This window comes from Sorex fumeus, unplaced genomic scaffold (genome assembly GCF_029834395.1).
Source record: "Sorex fumeus unplaced genomic scaffold, SorFum_2.1 ptg000122l, whole genome shotgun sequence".
In the NCBI taxonomy this organism is placed as follows: domain Eukaryota; kingdom Metazoa; phylum Chordata; class Mammalia; order Eulipotyphla; family Soricidae; genus Sorex; species Sorex fumeus.
The window spans coordinates 16,159,214-16,183,646 of record NW_026606179.1 but is presented as its reverse complement, the minus strand read 5'-3'; the positions used below and the strand labels follow the sequence as shown (position 1 = coordinate 16,183,646).

Here is a 24,433-nt window from a genome sequence, read left to right as displayed (position 1 = left end):
GTGGTTGGGAGGCACTGTGGAAAAATCAGCCTCTGCTAGAAATCAGGGAGGGCTTCTTGGAGAAGGAAGTGTCTGTGCTATGACCTAAATGCTGAGTAGGAGTTTGGTGGAATGGGGAAAGGCACCTTAGCAAAGGGAACAGTATGTACAAAGATCAAGGGAAGGAAAGATTTCTCTCCCCACTCCAACTTTCTCGGAGTGAAAAGCAGTCTTTGGTGGCCAGTCCAGTTCTGGCTCTGCCCACAGGAAGCTCCCAGTCCATCATGGCACAGTCGTCGCCAGCAGTGACACAGAAAGTTGCAGAGATTGAAAAGAGATGCTCCACAAGGGGTGCCCAGGGCAAGAGAGAGTACAGGGGCAAAAGGCTAATTCAAGTTAGGTACCGTACATGGGGTGTCTGGGCACTTCCAGACAATCCCTGAGCAGAGAACAAGGATTAGCCCCTGCGCACCTCTGGGAACTGAATGTTCAACAGCAGCGGGCAGTTGGGGGTCCTGCAAGAGGGGCCATCCCAACTGAGATCTGAAGACTTGGTGGGGGGCAGGGGGGAGCGCAGCTGGTGAAGGCAGGGCAGAGGAAACACCGAACACCAAGGCCTGGAGGACGAAGCGTTGTGCCAGGAGCCCAGCTGCGTCGAAAAGGGTCCTGTTCGGGTGCTGGAGCGATAGCACAGCGGGTAGGGCATTTGCCTTGCAAGCGGTCGCATGTGGCCAACCCGGGTTCAATTCCCAGAATCCCATATGGTCTTCTGAGCACCACCAGGAGTAATTCCCGAGTGCAGAGCCAGGAGTAACCCCTGAGCATCGCCTGGTGTGACCCAAAAACAAAACAAAACAAAAAACAAACAAAAAAAAGGGTCCTGTTAGCCCACAGACCAAAAGAGGGCAAAAACCTCATAGGCCAAAGCCACAACCTCTCTCCCTGCCCTCTCCCAACCAGGCCCTTAGGGTTGAAGGCCCCATTCCTAAGGAGAGTAGAACCAGCTGGGGAAGCTTGGCTCACACGAGCACCCAGAACTCCGGAGGCCCCGGGGACGCCGATGCGGGAAACCACAGCAGCAACCACTGTTTTCCCTCCCAGGTTTAATTCGGTATCACAGGAGTACCAATAAATAGTTTCTTCCCGTACCCACCACCCCCCTCCTTCCCACCGGACACGGCCCCAGGGCTGGCTTCCCATGGCGAGAAGGCTCCCGCAGCCCAGCAGTGCAGTTCCAAGCTGCTCAAACCAGCCGAGCAGAACCCCGGGGGTGGGGGGTGGGAGGTGGACGGGTCGGGTAGCAGAGGTGAAGCAGGAAGAGTCCCAAGGGGACGGGGCCTCATCTGTGGGGGCGGGGCCTTCCAGGGCGTAGTTCTCAGTCCCTGCAGTCCGGGACAGGGCAGTGGCCTCACACGTGGGGTGGGCTCGCCCCGCCCACGGGGGGGGGGGGGCGCCTCAGGGGGCGTGGTTCTCATCCGCAGCTGTCACGATGACGTCCATCCAGATACGCATGGCCTCCGGGCTCGGGGCCACCATGTAGAAAAGCCTTTCGTAGGTTTTGACGCAGAAGGTCAGGCGTGGGTTGGGGCTCTGGAATCAGAAGCTGAGGGTTAGAAACAAGACAAGGGCGCCCCCTGAATCTGAATCCCAGCCTTGCCTTTTGCAGGCTGTGTGGCACAAGGCAAGTTACTTGGGCTCTCTGAATCTGTTTTCCCATCTTCCTTAGCGGCTCCCTAGCTCCCTTCGTTGGGTGATGAGGATTCCACGACACAACAGGGGAAGGGGCTTAGAATTCTGGGAGTCACCGGATTCAGAAGTCCCCTAGCCCCTGCCCCCAGCCTACCTTCTATATTTGGAAGATAGACATTCAAATGTCCCCTCCCTCAACTCCGGATCAGCCCACCAATACGCGATTTGTAACTGGAGAAAGCTGGTGTCTATAATCTTTTTCTGAGTACCCACATGCCAACCCCAAATTAAGTAAACCAAATTAATCCATGGTTTTTAATCTCCGTTTGGAGAAAATGAGTTAAAGCCCACCCATTCTGTAGATAAGAAAACCAAGGCTAGAACCAGGAAGGCATGAAAAATCCACAGCCGGCTGTTTTCCACAGAGCTTTCCAAACACTGTAGCAGAGAGCAATATTAATTTCTTCGGTGCTGAACCTGTCTGCAGTTTCCAGTTCCTGGGGTAGGGGAACTTGATCAGTAGGCTAAGTGCATGCACGCTTTGCAGAAGGCCAGAGTTCAATTCCCAGTGCCACAGGGGCCCCAAGCACTGCTGGTAGTGAGCTCCAAACATGTTCTGGGAGTGGATTCGGATCACTGCCAGCTGTGTCCCCAGACCCAAAATGATAATAATTTTTTCAAGTTCCAGTTCCCGAGAACTCCAGGGAAAATAATTATGTAATGACACAATGGGACCGATTCCATCTGGCAACTAGTAGCAGAGAACCAACTATCTCCTTCTGTTGCTCCCTGGGTCTCCTACCTCACCCTGCCCTTGGCACGCATCATTCCCAATTTGGCATCAGACCTGGCCCGAGTTTCCTCTAAAGCTTTTGCTCCAGGAAAAGTAAAAGTGGGCACGGGCCAGGACCATACTCTTCATTTTTGGTCCTCGTAATGAAATGACCTTTCGGATCTTTCAGTGCTGACAGGAAATGGGATGGGGAGGCTGTAAGTGACCTTACTTGACACAAACTATGGTCAGGGGTCTCCAGGAAGGCAGGGTGGCACAAAGCAGGGGACCTCACCTTGAAGGCACAGCGTAAGTGATCGTAATAGACTTCCTCGATGGCCTGGAAGTAGATGACGCCTTTGAGCTTGGTCTCTTCCTTGTCTGAGGGAGGGAAATGAAGAATCAGAGCAGGGAGGGTGTGTGTGTGTGTGTGTGTGTGTGTGTGTGTGTGTGTGTATGAATCAGAGCAGGGAGGGTGTGTGTGCATATGATAGAATCAGGGCAGGGAGGGTGTGTGTGTGTGTGTGTGTGTGTGTGTGTGAATCAGAGCAGGGAGGGTGTGTGTGCATATGATAGAATCAGGGCAGAGAGGGTTTGTATGGATATATGCACATACATGCAAGTGTGCACACATGCTCCCTGGCGCCAAGTGCCCAGACTTGGTGGGGTAAAGAATGTGGGGACCAATCTGAACATCCCTGAGCACCATGGCTAGGAGGTGGCAGTTGCAGACTCTGCCTGGTTGACAGACTGAGATGGGGCCTGGGAGTGCAACTCTGAGCTCCGGAGGGCCTTGGCCTCTGAGAAGGGAGAAACCCAGCATTGTTTCAGGGGATGGATGAGAGCCTAGATTCTGGGTGTTGGGGGAGAGAGGTGAGGGCTCTGCCAATGCAGATTCAAACACCTCCTGAGTATGCTAGGAAAATGGGTCTGTGGGGGCGGATTGTCCATTAACTGTTATCTATGCCCCGGTTTCTTAAAACTCATGTGGTGTTGTGTTAAAAAAAAATTGGGGGGAGGGCCAGAGCAAGAGTACAACTGCTAGGGTGCTTGCCTTCCATGCAGGCAACACCAGGTTCAATCCCCAGCATCCCTATGATCCCCTGAGGCAGGCAGGAGTGATCTGTCAATGCAGAGACGGGAGTAAGCCCTGAGCATCACCAGGTGTGGCCCAAAAACAACAACAACAAAAATTTTTTTTTTGTTTAAAATAATTTTCTTTATGATTCATGATAAATTAAAAAAGGGGGAAAAGAGGCTTTGTAGATCTATTTTATTCATCTCTCTAACCAGGTCTGGAGCAATAGCACAGCGGTAGGGCATTTGTCTTGTGAGCAGCCGGCAAGTTACTGAGAGTATCTCACCCGCACGGCAAAGCCTGGCAACCTACCCATGACCCCATTTCACAGATCAGCAGAAGCACAGAGGCATATTCCATATGCCAAACACAGTAACAAGTCTCATAATGGAGATGTTACTGGGCCCGCTCAAGAAAATCAATGAACAACGGGAGGACAGTGCTACAGTGCTATCCAGGTCACATAAAAATGTCTCCTGAAAAAAAGGGGTGGAAAGATTCGTGAAACCCTGTTCTCTACTCCTGAATAGGGGGAAGGGGCTAGGAGTCTCTGATCCTGGGGAAAGCAAGAGTGCGGGAAGCCCAGACTCCTGGGCTGTGGGGAAAGAAGGCACTCAGGGACCAAACATGAGTCTGGGGGGAAGAATGGGGCGCATGGAGTGGGAACCAATTCTCCAGAGGCCTGAGGGAGACCCTGGACCTAAGAGAGAAGGAGCTAGAGCTGGGGGTGGGCCTCCTGGGGTGAAGTTTCTGGGGCTTGGGGGGGCTCCTAGGGGTGGTGGGGACCTCCCCAGTGCCTCACCTGCATAGTAGGCCAGGCGGCGAGCCTGGCGATCAAAACAGAACCAGCGCTTCCTCCAGGTCTTGATGCGCCCTCCCATCTTCACCATGGGCCCCCGGCAGCAGCACCCTGATACTCGGAGGTGCGGGCAGCTTTCTGGGTTGTGACCCCATCGCTCCAGATGCAGCCGCAGGTCCAGGACGCGAGGGCCAGGGGGGCGGGGTGGGGGCGAGGGAGGGGCCTGTGGAGAGGAAAGAAGGATCAGTGGGGGAGTCCCAGGGCTGCTGTGGCCTTTAATGACATTATAGGACCCCCATACACACACACACACACACATACACACGCACAGACACAAACACACAAAAAAACAGTGTCCCCACAAAACTCCGCCATTGACCCCCATTTCACAGATCAGCAGAGGCACAGAGAGAACCTGACCCTCTGGAGGTCACTCAGCCTCCAGGTGGCAGAGCTGGGAGGCAAATCCAAAATCTTCTGGACCCAAGAGCTCACCCTGAGCCCTGGGGCAGGTCAAAGAGCACTGGGTCAAGGTCCCCAACGTGGGCTCCTGAGACGGCCCCCTTAATCGGCCTGCCCCCTGCTTTTCTACTCTTAGGGCTTCGTGACCCACGCTGCAGGACTATCATTCCCACCCCATCCACCACTTTCGGGCCATGCACAGCCCGAGGACCAGGTTAACAGTGAGCCTATCTGACTTAAATTCCTTGGAGGTGGTCCTCTCACTGGCAATCAGGGTCAGGCTACTGACACCCTAGAGTTCCCTGGTCACTGACCCATCCCATCTCCCTTCCAGACAATTAAGGGGTTTAAGGCATTTGCCTGGCACGTGGCTGACCTCCATTTGTTCCCTGGTACCACATATGGTTCCCTGAACACCTCCAGGGTATTCACAATCCTGAGCACAGAGCCAGGAGCCAGGCCTTGAGCACCGTCAGGTGAGGCACCTGAAACCAAAACTCAAAACAAAATTCCTCCTTAGCAGGTGCAAATTCACAAATCACGTCAAGGCTCAGGGTGATACACTTGAGGCTTTTGCCTGTAAGTGAAGCCCTGGGTCCACTATGACTGGAAGTGCCTGAGGTGGGGTCTGTGTGGGCCGCACTGGCATCCCGAGAGCTGAGAGATGGAAGCCAGAGCATACAGGGAAGAGAAGCTGGAAGATGTGGTGTCGAGAGGCCAGAGGCAGGGGAGAAGGGGGTGAGGAGATGGGGGAATGCAGAGAGAGATGAGGCGTGTGTGACAGGGCTCTGGGTGAGATGGAGAGCAGGCTTAGTATGTAGAAGGCCCAGGTTCAAATCCCAGAACCACATGGTCCTGAGTACTGCTGGGAATGATTCCTGAACACCATTGGATGTGGCCCAGAAATTAAGACAAATAAAGTAATAAATAAAAGAGACCAGACCCAGGGCAGCTCGCCAAACCCAGCCCGTAACACTAAGAATCACCACCACGGATGGCAGGAATGACAGCACAGCGGGGAGGGGTACCTGCCATACATACAGTCAACCCAGGTTTGATACCCCGCATCCCATATGGTCCCTTGAGAACCTCTAAGAGTGATCCGTGAGCACAGAGCCAGGAGTGAGCTGAGCATCACCACGTGTGACCCCCAGACAAACACAAATCCACCACCATAGGTGGAAGGAGCCAGAAGCCCTCAGCAGATGCTGAGAACACGTTGAGGACCTGGTGGACCAGCCCTCACACACGGGGGAACAGAGCCAGCTTTGGGACACTAGTCTCCACCTCTCCCCACTGGGTGCCGAACCCGGGGGTCGGCACAACAGCTCCTCATGGGTCGGCTCCAAGGCAGTGCCGGCCACGGCCATGATTCCCCAGCCTGATCCCCATCCCGGAGGTGCTCAGCGGGGGCTGGGCAATGCCTGCAATGGAGACTGTTGAATAAATGATGACGCCGCCAGGCAGGGGGCACTCCATTTTTAATGAGGCTGAGCATGAGGCTGGCAAGCTGGGGCAGGTTCCATGGCCCCTCAGGGCTCTGCCCTCCTTGCCAGGTGCTGACCTGATTATGCGGTTGCCTCTGGGCCATCTCCCTGCCCAATGCCAGTGTCCCTGAGGCCAGGGATTGTCACTTTGTTCACTGCTGTCACCCACAGCCTCCCACATAACAGATGCACTAGATATACACTGGCTGAATGGATAAAGAGGGCCGGGGAGATGGTGCAAAGGGAGAAGGGTTGGCTTCACACACAGGAGCCCCGAGTTTGCTCCCCGGGAATGAATTTAGACCCCTGAGCATTGCTGGGATGACCCCTGACCACAGACCCAAGAGCAACCCCTCGGCACCACTGGGTGTGGCCCCGAAGTCAACCTAATCAAAGGAGAAGGGTTTGGGTTCAGCAGCAAAGCACATGCTTGGAATGTGTGAAGCTTGGGGTGTGAGCCCCAGATCCCTCCAGAGAAAACCCACTTACTGGTTAGATTTACGGGGTGAGGTATGAGGGGCTGCCGGGAGGGCATTCACTATTCCACTGCAGGGCGGAAGGGGTGAGGGACGGAGAATGGATAATCAGTCCCAAATCAAGCAGAGTCAGTCCCAAACACCTCTCTCCCTCCCCTTCCTATGTCTCTCTTACTCTCTCTCTCCCTCTGCCTGTCTCTCCCTCTCTCCCTCCATCTCTCTTCTCTCTCCCTCCCTTCTCTCTCTCTCCCTCTACTTCCCTCCCTCCCTCTCCCCTCCCCCCCTCTTCTGAAATTCTTTTCTGTGAGGGAAAGGCGAGAACCCAAGAGGCCTGGGGAAGGTCTAGGGCTGGCTTTCCTTTCCTGCAAGGAGCAAGTGCAGAGCCAGGAGTAGCCCTGAGCACAGCCAGGTGTGATCCCAAAACAACAAAAAGGCCGAGCAAGTAGTTGCCTTTATTCAGCAGGTAATGGGATACCCATGACAGAATGGGAAACTGAGGCACAGGGAATGGGGCGTGACTTCCCAGCAGACATATCCAGGGGAGAGGAGCATGATGGGAACATGCAGGAGGTGGCGGAGCTCAGGACAGCTGGAGGAGGAAGGGGTGAGGGCAGAGAAGCAGAGGCCACAGAGAGCAGAGACAGCCACGAGTTGTGAGGTGAGACTCACCATGATGGCAGGAACGGTGGGGCCTGAGGAACCTTCCAGACTCCTCCTTGTTCCTTCCTGTGATATCAGGATGAGGAGTTCAGTGCGTGTGGGTTGGGGGGACTAACCAGAGCCTGGGTCTGAGGGAGGCTGGGGGATGGAATCCTGGTTTGAGGGAGGGGCTGGGAATAGACTCCTGCTCTGAGAGAGGAGGGCTGGGGATGGGCTCCTGGCGTGAGGGTGGGGGGTGGGGGATGGGCCCCTGGTCTGAGGGTGGAGGGCGCTGATGGACTCCTGGTGTAAGGGTGGGGGGCAAAGGAATGGGCTCCTGGTCTGAGGGTGGAGGGCTGGGGATGGGCTCTGGTGTGAGTGTTGGGGGTTGGGGATGGGCTCCTGGTCTAGGGTGGAGGCTGGGGATGGGCTCCTGGTTCAAGGGTGGAGTGGGGGCGGGGGGGGGGGTGGGGGGGGGCTCTGGTCTGAGGCTGGAGGCTGGGGATGGGCTCCTGGTTCGAGGGTGGAGGGCAGGGGGGCAGGGGCCCTCTGGTCTGAGGGTGGAGGGCTGGGGATGGGCTCTGGTGTGAGGGTGGGGGGCTGGGGATGGGCTCCTGGTCTGAGGGTGGAGGGTTGGGCACGGGCTGCTGGTCTGGGCCGTGCCCTAGAGCCTCACCCTGGCCTTGAGCAGCCGTTCCCTCTCCTCCATGGCCTGTTGCAAGAGCCGCTCCATGCGGGCGATATCGGGGTGGAGGACCCCACAGCTGGAGAGAAGAAGAGACGGGCAGTTGACACTGGTCCCATATCTTCCCGGCCCCCTCACTTTCTCCCCGATGCCTCACCTGTTCCTGGGGTCACAGTTCATCAGCTGATAGAAGGGGTGCCTCCCTGCGTCGCCGGCCACAGGTGGCAGAGCGGCGGCCTCCAGGGGTCCTGGGAGAGAGGGAGGGGCTAGGGGGACCAGCTGTCGCCGTCGACCCCAAGGCACCAGCCTCCCGCATCCCACGCTGCTGGAAAGGGTGGGGCGTGGGAGGAACGGGGAGGGGGGTCCTCACCAGTACAGTGGAGGGACAACGGTCGGGGGGCTCCTCTCTGGCTCATCCTCTCGCCCCTCTTCCGCGGCAAGCTTCCGGTCCTCTGGAGACCAATGGAACCCTGGAAGCGCACGGGGGAAGGAGCGTGAGGGCGTGACGGCAACCGGAAGTCGGGCACCGGAAGTTCGAGATCGCAGGAGCCGGAGGTCCCAGGACCCACAGGGTCAGACACGCCGGCACTGAGGCTGCCGGGGAAAGGGGGTTCGCCACACCCCCCACGTGCACACACCACCCCTGCGGGCGGGCAAGTCTGCGTAGCCCCGGGGGGTGGGGGGGCTCCCAGGGGCCGGGGATGCGGGGAGACAGGAGGGGGGCGACTACTAAGCAGGTTGACAGTCTTTGGGGGCAATCAGCATGCTCTGCAACTCCTCGTGGTGGGGGCCTGCAGCGCCCCCTCGACGCTTGGACCATCTGGTGTGTGAATTGTTCATCAATAAAACTGTTCCGGGGGCCCGAGCGATAGTACAGCAGATGAGGTGCCTGCCTTGCACACGCCCCACCCAGGTTCCGATCCTTGGCATCCCATAAGTTCCCCCCCAAGCACCACCAGGAGTAATTCCTAAGTGCAGAGGCCAGAGTGACCCCTGAGCATAGACCGGGGACCCCTCCAATTAAAAAACAAAAAACTGGGGCTGGAGCAATAGCACAGCCGGTAGGGCGTTTGCCTTGCATAGACCTGAGGATAGACCGGGGACCCCTCCAATTAAAAAACAAAAAACTGGGGCTGGAGCAATAGCACAGCCAGTAGGGCGTTTGCCTTGCACGCGGCCCACCCAGGTTCAATTCTCAGCATCCCATATGGTCCTCAGAGCACAGCCAGGAGTGATTCCTGAGTGCATGAACCAGGAGTAACTCCTGTGCATCGCCGGGTGTGACTCAAAAAAGCAAAAAATTAATTAATTAATTAATTAATTAAAAAAAAAACTGGGCGGGGGTGGAGGAGGAAGGTTACAAAGGGAAGCAACTTGAAGGAGGCTGATTGGATGCGATACTTTATCCAAATGACAAGTGCATGAAGGAGCCCCATGGGCTAGCTGCAGAGACAGGGCAGCGGGGAAGGCATTTGCCTTGCACACAAACGACCTGGGTATGGTCTCCAGCATCCCACAGATTCCTCTGAGCACCACCAGGAGTGATCCCTGACACTGAGCCAGGAGTAAGTCTTAAAGCACTTATGGGTATGGCCCCAGTATTTGTAAACAAACAGACCAACCTTTGAACCCCAATCCCATGCCCAGGGTGGCCTCCTTTGGCCTCACTAGTGTGCAGAATAACCAAGGTTCCAGAACAATTCCCTGCCAAAACATGGAGGCCACCTCAGAGGTTCCCTCACACCATAAGAAGGGGTAAGAAATAAATCTGGGATCCAGCACCCACTAAAACCCACCGGTAAGTTTAAGAAGGAGGGAGCCCTACCAGACCCACATCTCACCAAGCTCCAAGTTCAGATTCTTGCCCTCCAACAAGGTGGGGAGGGGGGCTTCACCCGACCTGCTGCACTAGCAAGGAGAAGGGGTGGGGGTGGGGTGAAACTGGTACCCCTGCTCCTCTCTTCTCTGATTGGCCGCCAATGCCAGTCCCCTTGTACTTTGAACCAGGGGAATTTCTGCCCTAACAAAGATCAATAAACATGACAGTTAAATATACCCTGGGCTCCTGGATCAGAAGATCTGGTTGTAGCTGCTGTTCACTGGGGAAAAAAGACACAAGTGGGACAACCAGCCAAGTCAGATTTAGATCTGAGGATTTTACTCTCCTATTCATCCTGGTTGTATTGAGGCCTTGACCTCAGTGACAAAAAAAGTAGAATGTTTGGGAACACTATTTCAACAACTAATAACAAAGTGTTTGTGTGTGTGTGTGTGTGTGTGTGTGTGTGTGTGTGTGTGTGTGTAAAGAGTAAGAATAACCCAAATATCAAATGTAGGTTTTGGTTTGGGAGCCAAGACCAGCAGTATTCGGGGCACACTCCTGGCTCTGTGCGCAGAGATCACTCCCGTCAGGTGCTGGGAACAGGGCCCAGGCGGGGCATATGCAATGCAAGAGCTTCACCCACTGTATTATCTCTCTGGCTTGCAATTTCTGTGAGTCTTAAATTACGTCAAAATTAAAACTAAAAGACAGAAAGATCATTCAGGGGTTAGGCTGTTTTCTTGCGTCCTGCTGACTAACCCGGGTTAGAATCACTACTCTACGTATGGTCTTCCCCGAGCACTGCCAGGGGCCACTCCTGAGCACAGAGCCAAGAATAGCACCAAGCACTGCCAGGTACAGCCACAAACCAAAAACTAAAAACAACAACAAAAAATTAAAAGTGGGGCCGGAGCAATAGCACAGTGGGTAGGGCACTTGCCTTGCAGCTGGTCAACCCGGGTTCAATCCCTGGCACCCCATGTGGTCCCCTGAGCAATGCCAGGAGTAATTCCAGAATGCAGAGCCAGGAGCAACCCCTGAGTATTGCCAGGTGTGACCAAAAAGCCAAAAATAAATAAGTTACCCAAAAATGAAAATACACGTATTTGAGAACAAAAAAGGAAGAAACAGGAGCCACAGAAATAGTTCAGCCTTACATGTAGCTCAACCTGAAATTAATCCCCAGCACTACACAGGGTCCCCTAAGCATTGTCAGGAATAATCCCTGAGCACAGCACTTAAGTAAGCACTGAGCACAACCGGGTGTGGCCCAAAACCAAAAAAAAAAAAAAAAAGGAGAAGAAGAAGAAGAAATAAATCATGGGGGTGGGTGGCTGCCAGGAATCAAACCCAGCTTCACATAGGCAAGGCCTATGCCCTACCACTGAGCTACGCCCTGGATCTGAAAGCAACTTCCCTCCCTCACTCCCTTTCTTTCTTCCTTCCATCCCTTCTCCTTCCTTATTTCCTTTTCTCTGTTTTCTTTTTTTCTCCTTTTCTTTCTTCTCACCTTCCTTTCTCCCTCCTTCTCTCCGTCCTTTCCTTCCTTTCTTTTCTCTTTCCTTTCTTTCTTTCTCATTTTTTCTTCCTTCATTTCCTATACCCAGTGAAGCTCCGGGGCTACTCTTGCCTCAGTGCTCCTGAGCTGCTCTCAGCAGTGCTCAGGGAGACTCAGCTTCTGCATGCAAAGCATGTACTAAGCCTCAGAAGCTACCTCTTCAGCCCTGGAATCACTATCTAAAGAAAGCGGGGGGAGGGGGGCGGGAAACAGGGGCCAGGGAGGGTATTTGCCTTGTACAAGACCAACCCGGGTTCAATCCCTGGCATCCCATATGGTCCCCCAAGTAATGCTAGGAGTAATTTTTTTTTCTTTTTTTTGGGTCACACCCGGCGATGTGCAGGCTTTGCACTCAGGAATTACTCGGCGGTGCTCAGGGGACCATATGGGATGCTGGGAATCGAACTCAGGTCGGCCGCGTACAAGGCAAACGCCCTACCCGCTGTGCTATCGCTCTAGCCCCTCTAGGAGTAATTCTTGAGTGCAGACCCAGGAGTAATCCCTGAGCATCACTGAGTGTGACACAAAAGTGAATAAAAAAAAATAGTTACTCATGGCTATAGATCATAATAACTCAGCCAATATGAATTAACAGTATAATTTCAGTGAAGATCCAATTGGTCCCCTGGGCATGATACAAGAGAAGCAATGTTTTGAAGGCAGATGGAGAAAAATGAAACTATCTGGCATTTTCCCTGCTTTTTCCACTGAAAACCATACCCCAAGTGAACTAAATAGGAAAGGAGGCCAGTCCCTCACTCCTGGACAGGCCTGGAGCTCTGTTCAGGGCAACCTGGAAGAAATCCACAAATCCAGGTGCCACTGGTCACCAAAGAGACACCGAAGGTGCATCAAAGGCAGCAAAGGTGCTCAGACCTTCTCCACAGCATCGGATGTGGAGGGCAGGAAAAGGTGGAGCCAGGTGACAATGACCTGGCAGAGGCCACCAGCAAACCTTGCTGCAAGGGGGACATACAATGAAATGGACAGATTGCTCAAGGGGCGGAGTGCATGCAGTGAACGCCTGGCATTCGGGAACTGAACCGGCATAGCCTAGTCCCCTGAGCACCACGGACCCCTGAGCACAGAGCTGGGAATAGCCACCCCTGAGTGATTCGCCCACTAACCAAGATAAAAAAAAAAAAAGGTCTGGAGTGATAATACAGTGGGTAGGGCATTTGCCTCATCACATCTGACCAACCCATTTTCCGATCCCTGGCATCCCACATGGGATCTCCCGAATAGCACTAGGAGTGATTCCTGAGTGCTGAGCTAGGATTAAGCCCAGAGTATTGACAGCTGTGCTTCCCCTTCCCCTGCAAAAACAAACAAACAAAAAACCCCAGCAAGGTAGCAAAAAGGGCAGAAGGCAACACAGCAGGAAAAACTGATCCACACAACTGAGTTGTGGGGGGAACTAAAAGGGAGAGGGCATCGGGATCCTTGAGGGAAGGGGGCAGTGCAGCGGTGATGGGTGTGGCGTTGGGGTCAAGTGCACAGGAAACCATCACTAATAGTACTGCACATCACAGAACCTCAATTAATTTATAAGTTTAAGAAAAATACCCAAACAGGACTTGTATTGCGAACTCACAATACCTAAAAGGAGGGAGGGAGAGAGGAAGAGAGGAGAGAGAGAGAGAGAGAGAGAGAGAGAGAGAGAGAGAGAGAGAGAGAAAGAAAAGCCCATAGAGGCAGGCTGTGAGAGGAGTTTGAGGGGGGCAGGCGGGAGAACCTGGCAACACTGATGGCTAGAAAGGTGCAGTGATGAAGGGGGTGAAGGGACCAGATGTTGGAACCCTCTGTGGCGGAAACTCAATCATAAACACCTTTGTAACTGTGTATCTCACAGTGATTCAATTAAAAAGGGGGGAAAACTTTTGGAAAACAGTATGGACGATTCTCAAAAAATTAGAAATTAAGCTCCCATTTGACCCAGCAGTACCACTCCTGGGAATATATCCCAGAGAGGAAAAAATGTATAGTCGAAGTGACATCTGCACTTGTTTGTTCATTGCAGCACTCTTTACAATAGCCAGAATCTGGAAAAAACCTGAGTGCCCACGAACAGATGACTGGTTAAAGAAACTTTGGTACATCTACACAATGGAGTACTACGTAGCTCTTAGAAAAGATGAAGTCATGAAATTTACATACAAGTGGTACAATATGGAAAGTATCATGCTGAGCGAAATGAGTCAGAAAGAGAGGGATAGACATAGAAAGATTGCATTCATCTGGGGGATATAAAGTAACAAAATATGAGATTAATACCCAAGAATAGCTGAGATCAGCACCAGGAGGATTACTCCATAGTTTAGAGGCCAGCCGGGCATTCTAAGGGAAAGGGCAGCTCAGATAGAGAAGGGAGCACCAAATAGAGGGTCTTTGGAGGATCTTCCCAGGAGGGGAGATGCATGTTGAAAGTAGACTATGGACTGAACATGATTGCCACTCAATGCCTCTTTTGCAGACCACAACACCCAAAAGGAGAGAGAGAACAAAAGGGAATGCCTGCCATAGAGACAGGGTGGGATGGGGGAATGGGGGTGGGAGGGATATTATCCGTGGTGGTGGAAAATGGGCACTGGTGGAGGGATCGGTATTTGATCATTGTATAATCGAAACCCAAGCACAAAAAATTGTAAATCTACAACTGTACCTCATGGTGTTTCACTAATAAAAAAAGGGGGGGGGGTGGAGTTAACAACAACAACAAAAAAGTCAGAGGCTGGAGAGATCCTACAGAGGGTAAGGCACTGGCCTTGCACATGGGTGACCCTGATTCTCTCCCCAGGACTCCATGATTCCCCAAGCACCACCAGATGTGGCCCAAAGTGCCAGCTACCCCCACAAAACTAAAACAAAAAGGAAAAACAACAGGCACTGTGGATCAAGTGTCCACTGTGCACCAGGACGTGAGGACCCTGGGAGCCCCGCAAAGTCCTGTGAGCAGGCAGAGACGCACCCTGTCACAGAAGAAGGCAAGCCTCACTGTGGCCCCTGCTGCTTCAGCCCACTCACCTGCACCCACCAGCTGAGAGAGGAGACACTGGGCACCAAAGGGACAGGCTGGCACAGGGGCAAGGCACCTGTCTGGTCTGCAGCCACCTCTCATGCTCGGCTCCACACAGGGTCCCCCAAGCCACTCCTAGAACGATCCCTGAGCTCTGAGTCTGGAATAAGCCCTAAGCACAACAAGTGTGGCTCAGAAATCAAAAATATTTAAACAACTCCATGGGTGACATTATTTGTCAAAGAAATAACGCGTGTACCACCTACATTAACCAGACTGCTTATTGAAAAAGAAACTACAAAATAAAATGTCCTTCTGGGTCTGCATATTCTCATTTCATGGAGTGGGAATGTGTGTGTGTGTGTGTGTGTGTGTGTGTGTGTGTGTGTGTGTGTGTGTGTGTGTAGGGGGGGAGGTGGGAAGTATAACAGGGGCCGGAGCCAGACAGCAAAGAGGGTGTTTGCCTTGCTCACGGCTCACCAGGGTCAGTCTCCAGCATCCTGTATAGTCCCCTGAGCACTGCGTGACTCCTGAGTGCAGAGCCAGCTGTCATTCCTGGCACTGCACTCAGGATAGCAAAGCGCGGGAGAGATAGGACAGGGGCCGATCTTTGGAACGATAGGAGTGGCTGTGGAGGCCCCAGGGTGGCCGGGGTAGCCAGTTAACCCCAGCTCCACAACTTCAGTTCCTTGCATGAACTTCCAGCCCAGCTGGCCCAGAACTGCTGGAGGAGCTCCAAGCCTCCCCACCACTGCCTGAGAAGCCCTCTCCAGCGCTCATTCCAGTAACATTTGGGGTGTCCCGGATGCAGCTCAAGGCCTTTCACATGGGCTTACACCCTGCGTTCTCCCCCAGCACCGCTGGGAGCCCCCCAAGCACCGGCAGATGTGGGCCCCAAACGGAAATCAGTAATGAGAACAAGCTAGCGCCTGGCTCCAGAGTCCCTGCAGGGAAGGCCAGGGTGGGAATTCTGGGGGCGCGCGGGGGGGTGTGAAGGGGCGCACCTGCAGCGAGCTGTGCACGAAGAGGCAGGAGGAGGCGGCGGTGGCAGGCGCGCTGGAGTCCTGCAGCAGCAGCAGCTGCTGGTCAGTCTTCTGCGTGAACAGGAGCTGCGGGAAGGAGGCAGAGCTGGGCGGGGCGTCGCAGGCCCGCTGGGTTCTCCCAGGAGACCCAGGAAGGAGGTCCTTTAGCTACTGCCTCCTGCAGGCTGGGGCGCTGTGTGCAGGCATCGCCTACAGGGGGCCAGAGATCGCCCCGGCACCCCGGGTCCCCCAGCACTGCCAGGAGGGACCCCTGAACCCTGGGGCAGGGGGAGACCCCAGGGGCCCCCAAAACAAAAAAAGAGTGAGGACTGTGGGCAGAAATGGGGCTGGCGTCTAAACTCTTCAGGATCCCAGAATTCGCAGATGGGGTGGGAGGAAGGAGGAGTTTGGAGGAGGACGCCTCTGATCAGGGTCTTGTGCATACAAAACAAAGCATGACTGGGTCAGAGGGTAAGACAGCAGCGAAGGCCTTTGCCTTGTACCCGGCCCACCCGGATTCCATCTCCCGCATTCCTCTGAGTGCAGAACCAGGAGTAAGCCCTGAACAAAACCAGGTGTGGCCCCAAAACAAAACAAAAACAAGAAACAAAACCCAGCGCTTGACCCCTGGGCCCATGAGGTGGGGGTGGAGAGGATGGAGTCAGGGGTCTGGGAGAGGAGGGGATGGAGAATGGGGTCTAAGGGAGGAGGAGGTTGGGGGATGAACTCTGGGGTGTGAAGAAGGAGGGGAGTTGGGGTGGAGTTCTGAGTCTAAGGGAGGAGGAGAGTAGAGGAACTCATAATCTGAGGGAGGAGGTTGGGGAGTGGACTCTGGGGTCTGAGGGAGGAGGGGTCCTGAGCGTGAAGTCTCCCTACCTTAGTGAGGGCCTGGTTGGGCTCAGAGAAGTCCCCCTCGGGGGTACCCTGCAGGCAGTTGAGCTCAAGTAGCCGGTTCCGTTCCTAGGGACAAAGGAAGACTCAAGGCCGAACCTGCCCACTGTCCCTGGGCCATCCAGCAGCTTGCCAAGGCCAGGAGCCACCCAGGGTACATGGGGTGCCCCAGAAGTGAGGCTGACAGGACAGGCCTCTGTAGACACTCACCTGTGTCAAGGCCTGAAGCGCCTCCTCCTTCTTCTGGCTCAGTCCCCGGCTCTCCGCAGCCATCTGCTCCCCCAGAGACCGGAGCTGCTCCTCCAGCACCTGGATCCGGCGCTATGGGGCAGCCTGGTCAGTAAAGCAGCTGCCCGGGCCCCGGGGCTCCCCACACCCACTCTCCCGCCAGGGAGCGCCAGGGTTGACTGCATCCCCAAATTGGGCACCTGTGTGTGGACATACATGGTGGGGTGGGCCTGAGTCACTTCCCTGGTGCCTTCTTCCCTTTTGGGGGGATCTAAAAAGAGCCCAAGGATGGGATGGAAGGGGATGGAGGATTCAATCTCAAGGCAAAGACTAAAAGAGGCAGAGAGAAAGGGGGGGGGGGGGGGGGGTAAGGCACAGAGAGAAACCAGAATAGATCCAGAAAAGTAAATGAACCAAAACAAACCCCCAGAGACGGCGGTGCAGAGAGGAGAAGGGCCCAAAATAGCACCAAGATGCACAGAAGCTGGGTGAGACAGGAAAGGAAGCAAGAGAGAATCGAAAGGTCCAGAAACAAAGGAGTCAGACCCCTTTGAAGCTACAATTTGGGGAGAGGAATAGGACTGGAACCCAGGCCCAGGGGAGGGATAGGGAAGACCTAGGTTTAATTTCGATCCAGTGGGCTCAAATCCCGCCTCCAGCCTCACAAACTAAGTGATCTGGGGACGGATTTACTGAAACACTGTGACCTTCAGGTTTTTATTTATAACATGGGGGTGCAGGGCTGCAGACAGGATCCAGAGGGAAGGTACTGACTGGTCTTGCATGCAGCCATTTTGTCCACAACTCTGGTTTTATCCCTAGCACCTCATATGGTCCCTCAAGCACTGCCAGAGGTCACTTCTGAGCAGAGCCAGGAACAGTCCCTGAGCACCACTGGGTATAGACCCCCACCCCAAAATAAAATTAAATAGGAATACACCATTCTGTTTCATTGCTGAACTGTGAAAATAGCCAGGTGACAGGCACTCCATTAGAGATTCAGTACATAGGGGCCGAAGAGATAGTACAATGGGTAGGGTGCTTGCCTTGCATACAGCAGACATGGGTTCGATCCCCAAGGCCCCCATATCGTGCTCCCTCAAGTCTCACCAGAAGAGATCCCTGATACAGGGATCTGTATCAGAGATCCCTGGTACAGGGCCAGGAGGAAGCCCTGAGCATCATGATATATGGCCCGAAAATTAAAGGAAAAAAAAAGAATCAGTACATTGGTACTGGAGACCAGTGTTCCTCTCTGGGGAAAAAAAGAAAATTCTGCATTTTGCCTCCAACTGAAATTCAAGGGGATTATGTGAGGCAAATATGCCCCAGTGAGGAAGGCAAAGATTGGCTGCTTTCACCCATGGATGTCCCACAAGGAGATAAAATTGTAGACTAATCAAAACAAAATAAAATATGCAAAACAGGACTGGATAATACAGTGGGTAAGGCATTTGCCCTGCACGCAGCCAACCGAGGTTCAATCTCCGGCATCCCATATGGTCCCCCAAGCACCATCAGGAATAATTCCTGAGCGCAGAGCCAGGAGTAACCCCTGAGCATTGCCAAGTGGGGCTCATAAAACAAAAACAAAAATAAATAAATAAGCTAAGGTTAGACACTCAAGAGAAATTAAAAAAAAAAAAAAGGAACATCAAATGGAGAAAAACAAGATTTGCTCCTGGACAGTTCTCAGGGCTCAGGGAGCAAAAACAAAATGTTCAGGCCAGACCAGGCTCAGACAAATGCTCAGTGACTACTCCCCTCACCACACCCGCTGCTGAGCTCAGGGATCCCTCCTGGCTCTGTGCTCGGGGATCACTCCTGGCTCTGCACTCGGGGATCCCTCCTCCTCTGAGCTCAGGGATCCCTCCTGGCTCTGAGCTCAGAGATTCCTCCTGGTGGTGGTGGTGTGTGTGTGGGGGGTGCTCAGGTATTGAACCCAGGTCAATCACATGCGAAGCAAGAACATTAACCCCTGTGGTGTGCTGCTGCAGAATGCAACCCAGTAGGAAACAAGGCCCCCCTCCCTCCAAAGATCTGAGGCTGGGGGCTGGGAGTGGACCCACCCAGTCTCACCTTGTGCTGCGCCACACTGGCCTGAAGTTCCTGGACCTTGGGGTCAGGTGCCTGGGCCCTGGGGCTGTCCCTGTCCTCCTCCTCCCGCCGGCTCTCCCGCTCCAGCTGCTGGAACTCCAGGTCCTCATAGGCTCGCTGCGCCCCATCCAGCTGCTCCCTGATCTGTGGGTGGAACCCAAGGGGCTCAGTGTTGTTGTGGGCTGAGCCGGCACTCCTGTCTCCTCACTGGAAGAGGGGCAGGGACAGCCCCTCCTGTGGATGCGGGAGTCCTGAGGATCCAGGGGTCAGGGGTCAGGCTAGGCCTTCCGGGTAGAAGAGGGCCACATGTGTGAGTCCTGGACATCAAGGACCTCATCTCCTCCTGCACCCCTCACCTCCTGCACCCCTCACCTCCTGCACCCCTCACCTCCTACACCCCTCACCTCCTGCACCTCACCTCCTGCACCCCTCATCTCCGCTCCCCTTCACCTCCTGCACCCCTCACCTCCCGCACCCCTCACCTATACCCCTCACCTCCCGCACCCCCTCAGGTCCTGTACCCCCTCACCTCCTGTACCCCTCACCTCCTACACACCTGCATCTCCTATCCCTCACATCCCACTTCCTATAGCCCCTTACCTCCTGTACCCCTTGCAGCAGCCGCTCCCGCTGATCCTCAGGCTGTGAATCAAGTTGTCCCTGGGCCTCCCGGAGTCTCTGGCGAAGCCCCTCCACTCGGTCCCGCTCCTGGCTCAGCCGCCTCTGCTCCTGCAAGAACCCCCGGGTCGGGACCTCAGCCTGTGCACAGGGTCTTAACTCCTGCCTGTCTGAGGACAGGGACCCCATCGATCTGGGGCCCCCTGTCTTGTTCTAGAGCAGGTGCCTAGCCAGCTGATAGAAATTGAAGGAAGAGGGCTGGAGGGATAAGACAGCGAGGAGAGCACCTCACTGTCTTGCTCAAGGCTGACCCAGGTTCAATCCCTGGCACTCCATGTGGTCCCCTGAACACCAGCCAGGAATGACCCCTGAGCACAAAGCCAGGAGTAAGCCCTGAGCACCGACAGGTGTGGCCAAAAAAAAAAATCTAGACTTTTGAAGCGACAAGTCAGGGCTAGGAGAAGATTGGCTCACTGAGGGTAAATGAGGACCCGGGATTCAGCCACAGGAAATTCCAACATACAAGATAAGGGCGAAGAGAAAAATGGAGAGAATGCAAAGGGGCTATTTCCACCCTGGAAGGAACAGCAAGCAAGCAACCATCCCTAGCAGGTGCCCAAGAAACAAGTGTCCCTCTGAGTTCTGGGTGCCAGAGAGCACCACCAGAAGGCCACTAACCCGCCTCTGCACCCGAGCACAGCCTTCAAGCAGCAGAGATGAAAAGGGCCTGGGGACGGCCAGCAGGACCCTCAGGTGGACACTGCAGCCCTGTGTGCCTGAAGCAGCCAACAAGGACAGGAAGAGTCGAAGACAACTGGGGACATGTGAAGACTGAGCGGAATAAGACGTCATTCAGGTGACAAGGACATAGTTTTAGTGTTATAAGAAGTCCCTGAGGGGTCGGAGCAACAGTATCTCGGGGAGGTTGTCTGCCTTGCATGTGGCTGACCTGGGTTCAATCCCTGGCATCCCATATGGTTCCCCAAACCCCGCCAGAAGTGATCCTGAGCAAAGAGACCTGGGAGTAAGTCCTGTACACAGCTGGGTATGATCCCAAAACACAAACAAAAAAATAGAAGTGCTTAGACTGTATAGAGCCCTCTGGACTGAGCAGGCTTCGCACAAGAGGCCCAGGCTTGGTTTCCAGGACCACATGGTCCCCTGAGCACCACCAGGTGTGACCCTCCACCCCCCTAAAAAAAAGTGCTCATCTGGAAATCATACAAACTAGAGGATTTACAAACAATTCAATATCTGGGAGTTTACATTAATTTTTTAGTTTTGGGGGGAGGGGCACACCTGAGGTGTTTGGGGACTACTCTAAGCACAGTGCTCAGAGATCACTCCCTGAGGAGCCTGGGTGGGGGGCAGTTTAAGTCCCAGGTTCTTGCTCTAACCCTCTGAGCGTCCCTTCAGGGTCCATATTTTTTACTTATTTATGTATTTATTTGTAGTGCTGGGGGTGACTCCCAGGGCCTCTCTCAAGCAAAGCAGGTATACTTCCAATCATATCCATACCCCCTGGGATTTTTTTGGGGGGGTCACACCCAACGTTGCACAGGGGTTACTCCTGGCTCATGCACTCAGAAATTACTCCTGGTGGTGCTCAGGGGACCATATGGGATGCTGGGAATCAAACCTGGGTCGGCCTCGTGCAAGGCAAACGCCCAGCCCACTGTGCTATCGCTCCAGCCCCAGGTATTGTTTTTAAAGCCCGAATTTGGGGAGGGAAGGGGCAGAACAATAGTATAGCACGTATAGCATTTGCCTTCCATGTGGGGACCCAGGTTCAATCCTTGGCACCCTATATGGTCCCCTAAACCCCACCAGGAATGATCCCTGAGTGAAGAGCCAGGAGTTAAGCCTGAGCAATGCAGGGTATGGCCCCCAAACAAAAAATATATACATACTTTTTTTAAAAAAAAAAGCATCAGCCCAGTTGGGAACCGAATGCGGGACAGGAAAACAGTGGAAGGGTAGTGATCACCGAGCACCACATGGGGGCGCTCTGACTGTTCCATTCTGACAGTCCAGTTCCACGTTTTTTCCCAAGATGACATCTGGAGTCTAGGAGAGGACGTTACGGTCCGGAGCAAGGTAGGGGGGGTGCGTTGTTGAACCAGGGCTCCTGCCGCGCCCCAACGCTTTGAACCCTCTGCCAGCCCTTTACATAACGACGTCTAAAGTATAAAGAGGGGCAAAGGAGTGATCCAGTGAGTTGGACCCCAAAATCATGGTGACGGAGGATGGGAAACAAGCAGTCAGGCACCTCCAGTCCCGCCCAAGTATCTCCAAGTGGTGATGGGACAAGTCTGAGTCCCAGGTCCCGCCGGCACCGCCAAGCACAGGAAAGGCGAGGCCTGACGGGCCGCACAGACCTGCTCCCGCTGCTCCTGCGCGCCGCGCTCGGCGTCCACTTGCCGGCTCAGCAGCTCCCGCAGCTGCTCCTCCTCGCGCCGGGCGGCCACTCGCTCCCCGGCCAGCTCGCCCCGCAGCAGGGCCACCTCCACCTCCATCTGCCAACGGAAGGGACAGCAAACGCTGACGGCTCAGGCGCCTGCATGTGCAGGCCGGGCTGGGGTCTGCGCCCTTGGGGGTCGGGAGGGCTGGAGGTGTAGAGAGGGACCCCGCAGGATGGACCACCCTACCCCGGTTCGCTGAGCTGGGCCCCGACGTCCCAAGAGGTGGGCAGGCTCACCTCGATCCTCAGTTCCTTCCTCTGGCGCTGCAGCTCCTTCACGCGCTGCTCCATCAGGGCCACGCGCGTCAGCGCCTCCAGCTGCTGCCCTCGAAGCCGCCGCGCCGCCCCTCGCACCCCCTCCCCAGAAGAGGAAGGGGCAGGGGGCGGGGCCGGGACCTGCTCGGGAGGCGGGGCCTCCGCCTGAGGCGGGGGCGTGGTCAATGGAGGTCACGCCCCCGCGGTCTAAAGTCCGTCTATCTGTTTTCCCCCCCTCTGTCTGGTCCCCCATACACACCAGCACCTACAACCGCTCCATCTGGGAGTCTGAGCCTCCAGATTAAAAAAAAAACTATGACTTCTTTGCGGGGGTCTCAGTCCCCATAACGGGGGGAGTCTGGTGCCAGGGACAGAATCAGGGATTCGTGCATGCAAGGCTTGCGCTGTCGCCTGGGTCCCCTCCCGCGGCTGCAGACCTAGGAGCCACTTGGCCGCGGGGAGTCTGGCGCCAGTTCAAGCTTCTTCCTCTCTCCAGGTCCCTTTCTCTGGGTCCCCGCTGGGGGCTGGGTCTCTTGCGAACTCCCTTGGGGTACTCCTGAGTCGCCCCCGGTTTCTGCAGTGACTCTCTGTGACTCAGTCTCTGCCCGGGTCTCTCTCTCTCGGTGACTCTCTGCGTCTCTGAGCATCTCCGCTCCTGGGTTTCCTTCTGTGGGCGGGCGGGGATCCCTACCGCCGTGTCCGTCTCTCTCCTCTGCAGTGACTCTCTCTGGGTCTCTGTCCCTATCGTCCCTGCCTGTCTCTGCTCTCTCACCGCGGCCTCCGGGGGTCCCCGACCCCGTCCCTGGGTCTCCGGCCCCATATGCCTGTCCCTCCCCGTCTCTGGGGCGCTGTCCCTCGGGTTTCGGCCCGTCTGGTTTCTCTTTGCTGACTCCGTCTCTGTCACCCACTCGCGCGCCCGGGCTCCCGGTGACGACTGTCGCGCTCCGGGTGTCTCACCGCGTCGCGGCTGCTCTCGGTGCTGCTGCCTTCCACTTCTTCCTCTTCCTCGGCCTGCTGCTCAGCCCCTCGGACGCTCGGAAGCTCCGCCGGGGCCTCCTGCTCGCGGGGGTCCTCGGGCTGCCCCTGGGGCTCCGAGGCCCCTTGGGGCTGGACCTCTGCGTTGCACTCGGGGACCGGCGGCGGCGGCGGGGACCCCTCATCGGGGCTGCTCGGAGTCCCCATGGCCGCTCGGGGCTCCGGCGAGGTGGGCGGGGCGCGAAGTTCCGGGGGCGGGGGCTGCTTTGGGGGCGTGGTCTAGAATCGGGGCGTGGTCGGGCCGCGTGGGGGCGTGGCCAGACGTGCAGCGCTCCGCGGCTCGGGCGCCGGCAAAGGGTCCTCGGAGGCGGGCCTGGAAGTTCAAAGGCTGGAACTGAGCACCCTGGGGCGTGGCCTGGAGTTTCTGGGGGCGGGGTTCCTGGGATCCCCGGGCGCCCAGCCCCCGGAGGCAGGACCGGGATTTGAGTACCGGGTCGTCCTAGCCCGCCGCCTACAGGTCTCTCCCTCCCTTCCAGATGTCCACCTCGGACCCCACCAGGTGGCCCCTTACTTTCCCGCAACCCCTCCTCCTCCCTCGGGGACTCTGGAGCGCCAATCTCCAGCAGCTCGCAGTCGCGGCTTGGATCCCTGGTGTATGCGCGGCGCCCCTGCAGCTTGACCCAGGAATCCGGGAATCCCGGCTCCTGTTCTCCCGCCGTCTGCCTCACCTGGCCAGACCAGGAACCTGCGTCCTCAGCTCCTGCCGGGAACCAGATCCCCGCGCTCCGGCCTCCTCCTCCCCGGCGGCCCAGCCCCGGGCTCCCCTCGCTGGCTCCGGCTCCGGCTGCGGGGCGGTCCGCTCCGCGCTCCGGCCGCTGCACTGTCTGCTTGCCCGCGAGACAGGTGGCAGGGCAGAGGGCGGAGACCCAGGCTCGCCGCCCCCTCCCCAGCCGCCCGGAAGTGGGGGGGGGACAACAGGTCCGACAGCTCCCGAGGGAGGAGGGAACCAGCAGCCGGCCCCGCCCGCGGCCTGGGCATCCGGCTATCCCAGCCCCACCGCCCCACCCTCGGATCGTTCAGCGGCTGCGACCCCCGGCCCCCGCCTCCCACTTCCTGGAGGGCCAGGGTCCGGGGCACCTTGTGTAAGCGCCCCCCTCTCCCTTAAGCTCGGACCCCGGGAGATCCGAGAGGAAGAGGGCCATGGAGATAGGGACCTCTCCCCTCTAATGAACGCTTTCGAAGGGCCCCAACCGGTTTGGGGAGCAGGGCAAGGGGAGGGGGTGCCCTGAGTTGAGTCAGCGACCCGCCCAGAAACAGGGGGAAAATGTGGACTCCCCACTTTGCCAGGGGCGGGGAGAGCAGAGGTGAAAAGGTCTCAACCCAGACCCTTTCCTCTCTGGGTCCAAACAGGAAAATGTTATGTT

The 24,433-nt window shown here is 55.9% G+C and overlaps 1 protein-coding gene across 1 annotated transcript; it reads right to left on the bottom strand.

Moving 5' to 3' along the window:
- Window positions 1-1,257: 1,257 nt before the first annotated feature.
- Window positions 1,258-23,227, bottom strand: PHLDB3 (pleckstrin homology like domain family B member 3). The gene is made up of 15 exons (XM_056136710.1): window positions 22,992-23,227; window positions 22,017-22,199; window positions 21,697-21,834; window positions 19,301-19,429; window positions 18,683-18,844; window positions 16,586-16,696; window positions 16,361-16,444; window positions 15,467-15,571; window positions 8,437-8,536; window positions 8,224-8,314; window positions 8,058-8,145; window positions 7,412-7,468; window positions 4,321-4,540; window positions 2,736-2,821; window positions 1,258-1,569 (listed from the first exon to the last, which is right to left on the bottom strand). Exons 1-15 carry the CDS (start codon window positions 23,214-23,216, stop codon window positions 1,435-1,437), a joined length of 1,914 nt encoding a protein of 637 aa, XP_055992685.1. The 5' UTR covers window positions 23,217-23,227; the 3' UTR covers window positions 1,258-1,434.
- Between the last annotated feature and the right edge of the window lie 1,206 nt (window positions 23,228-24,433).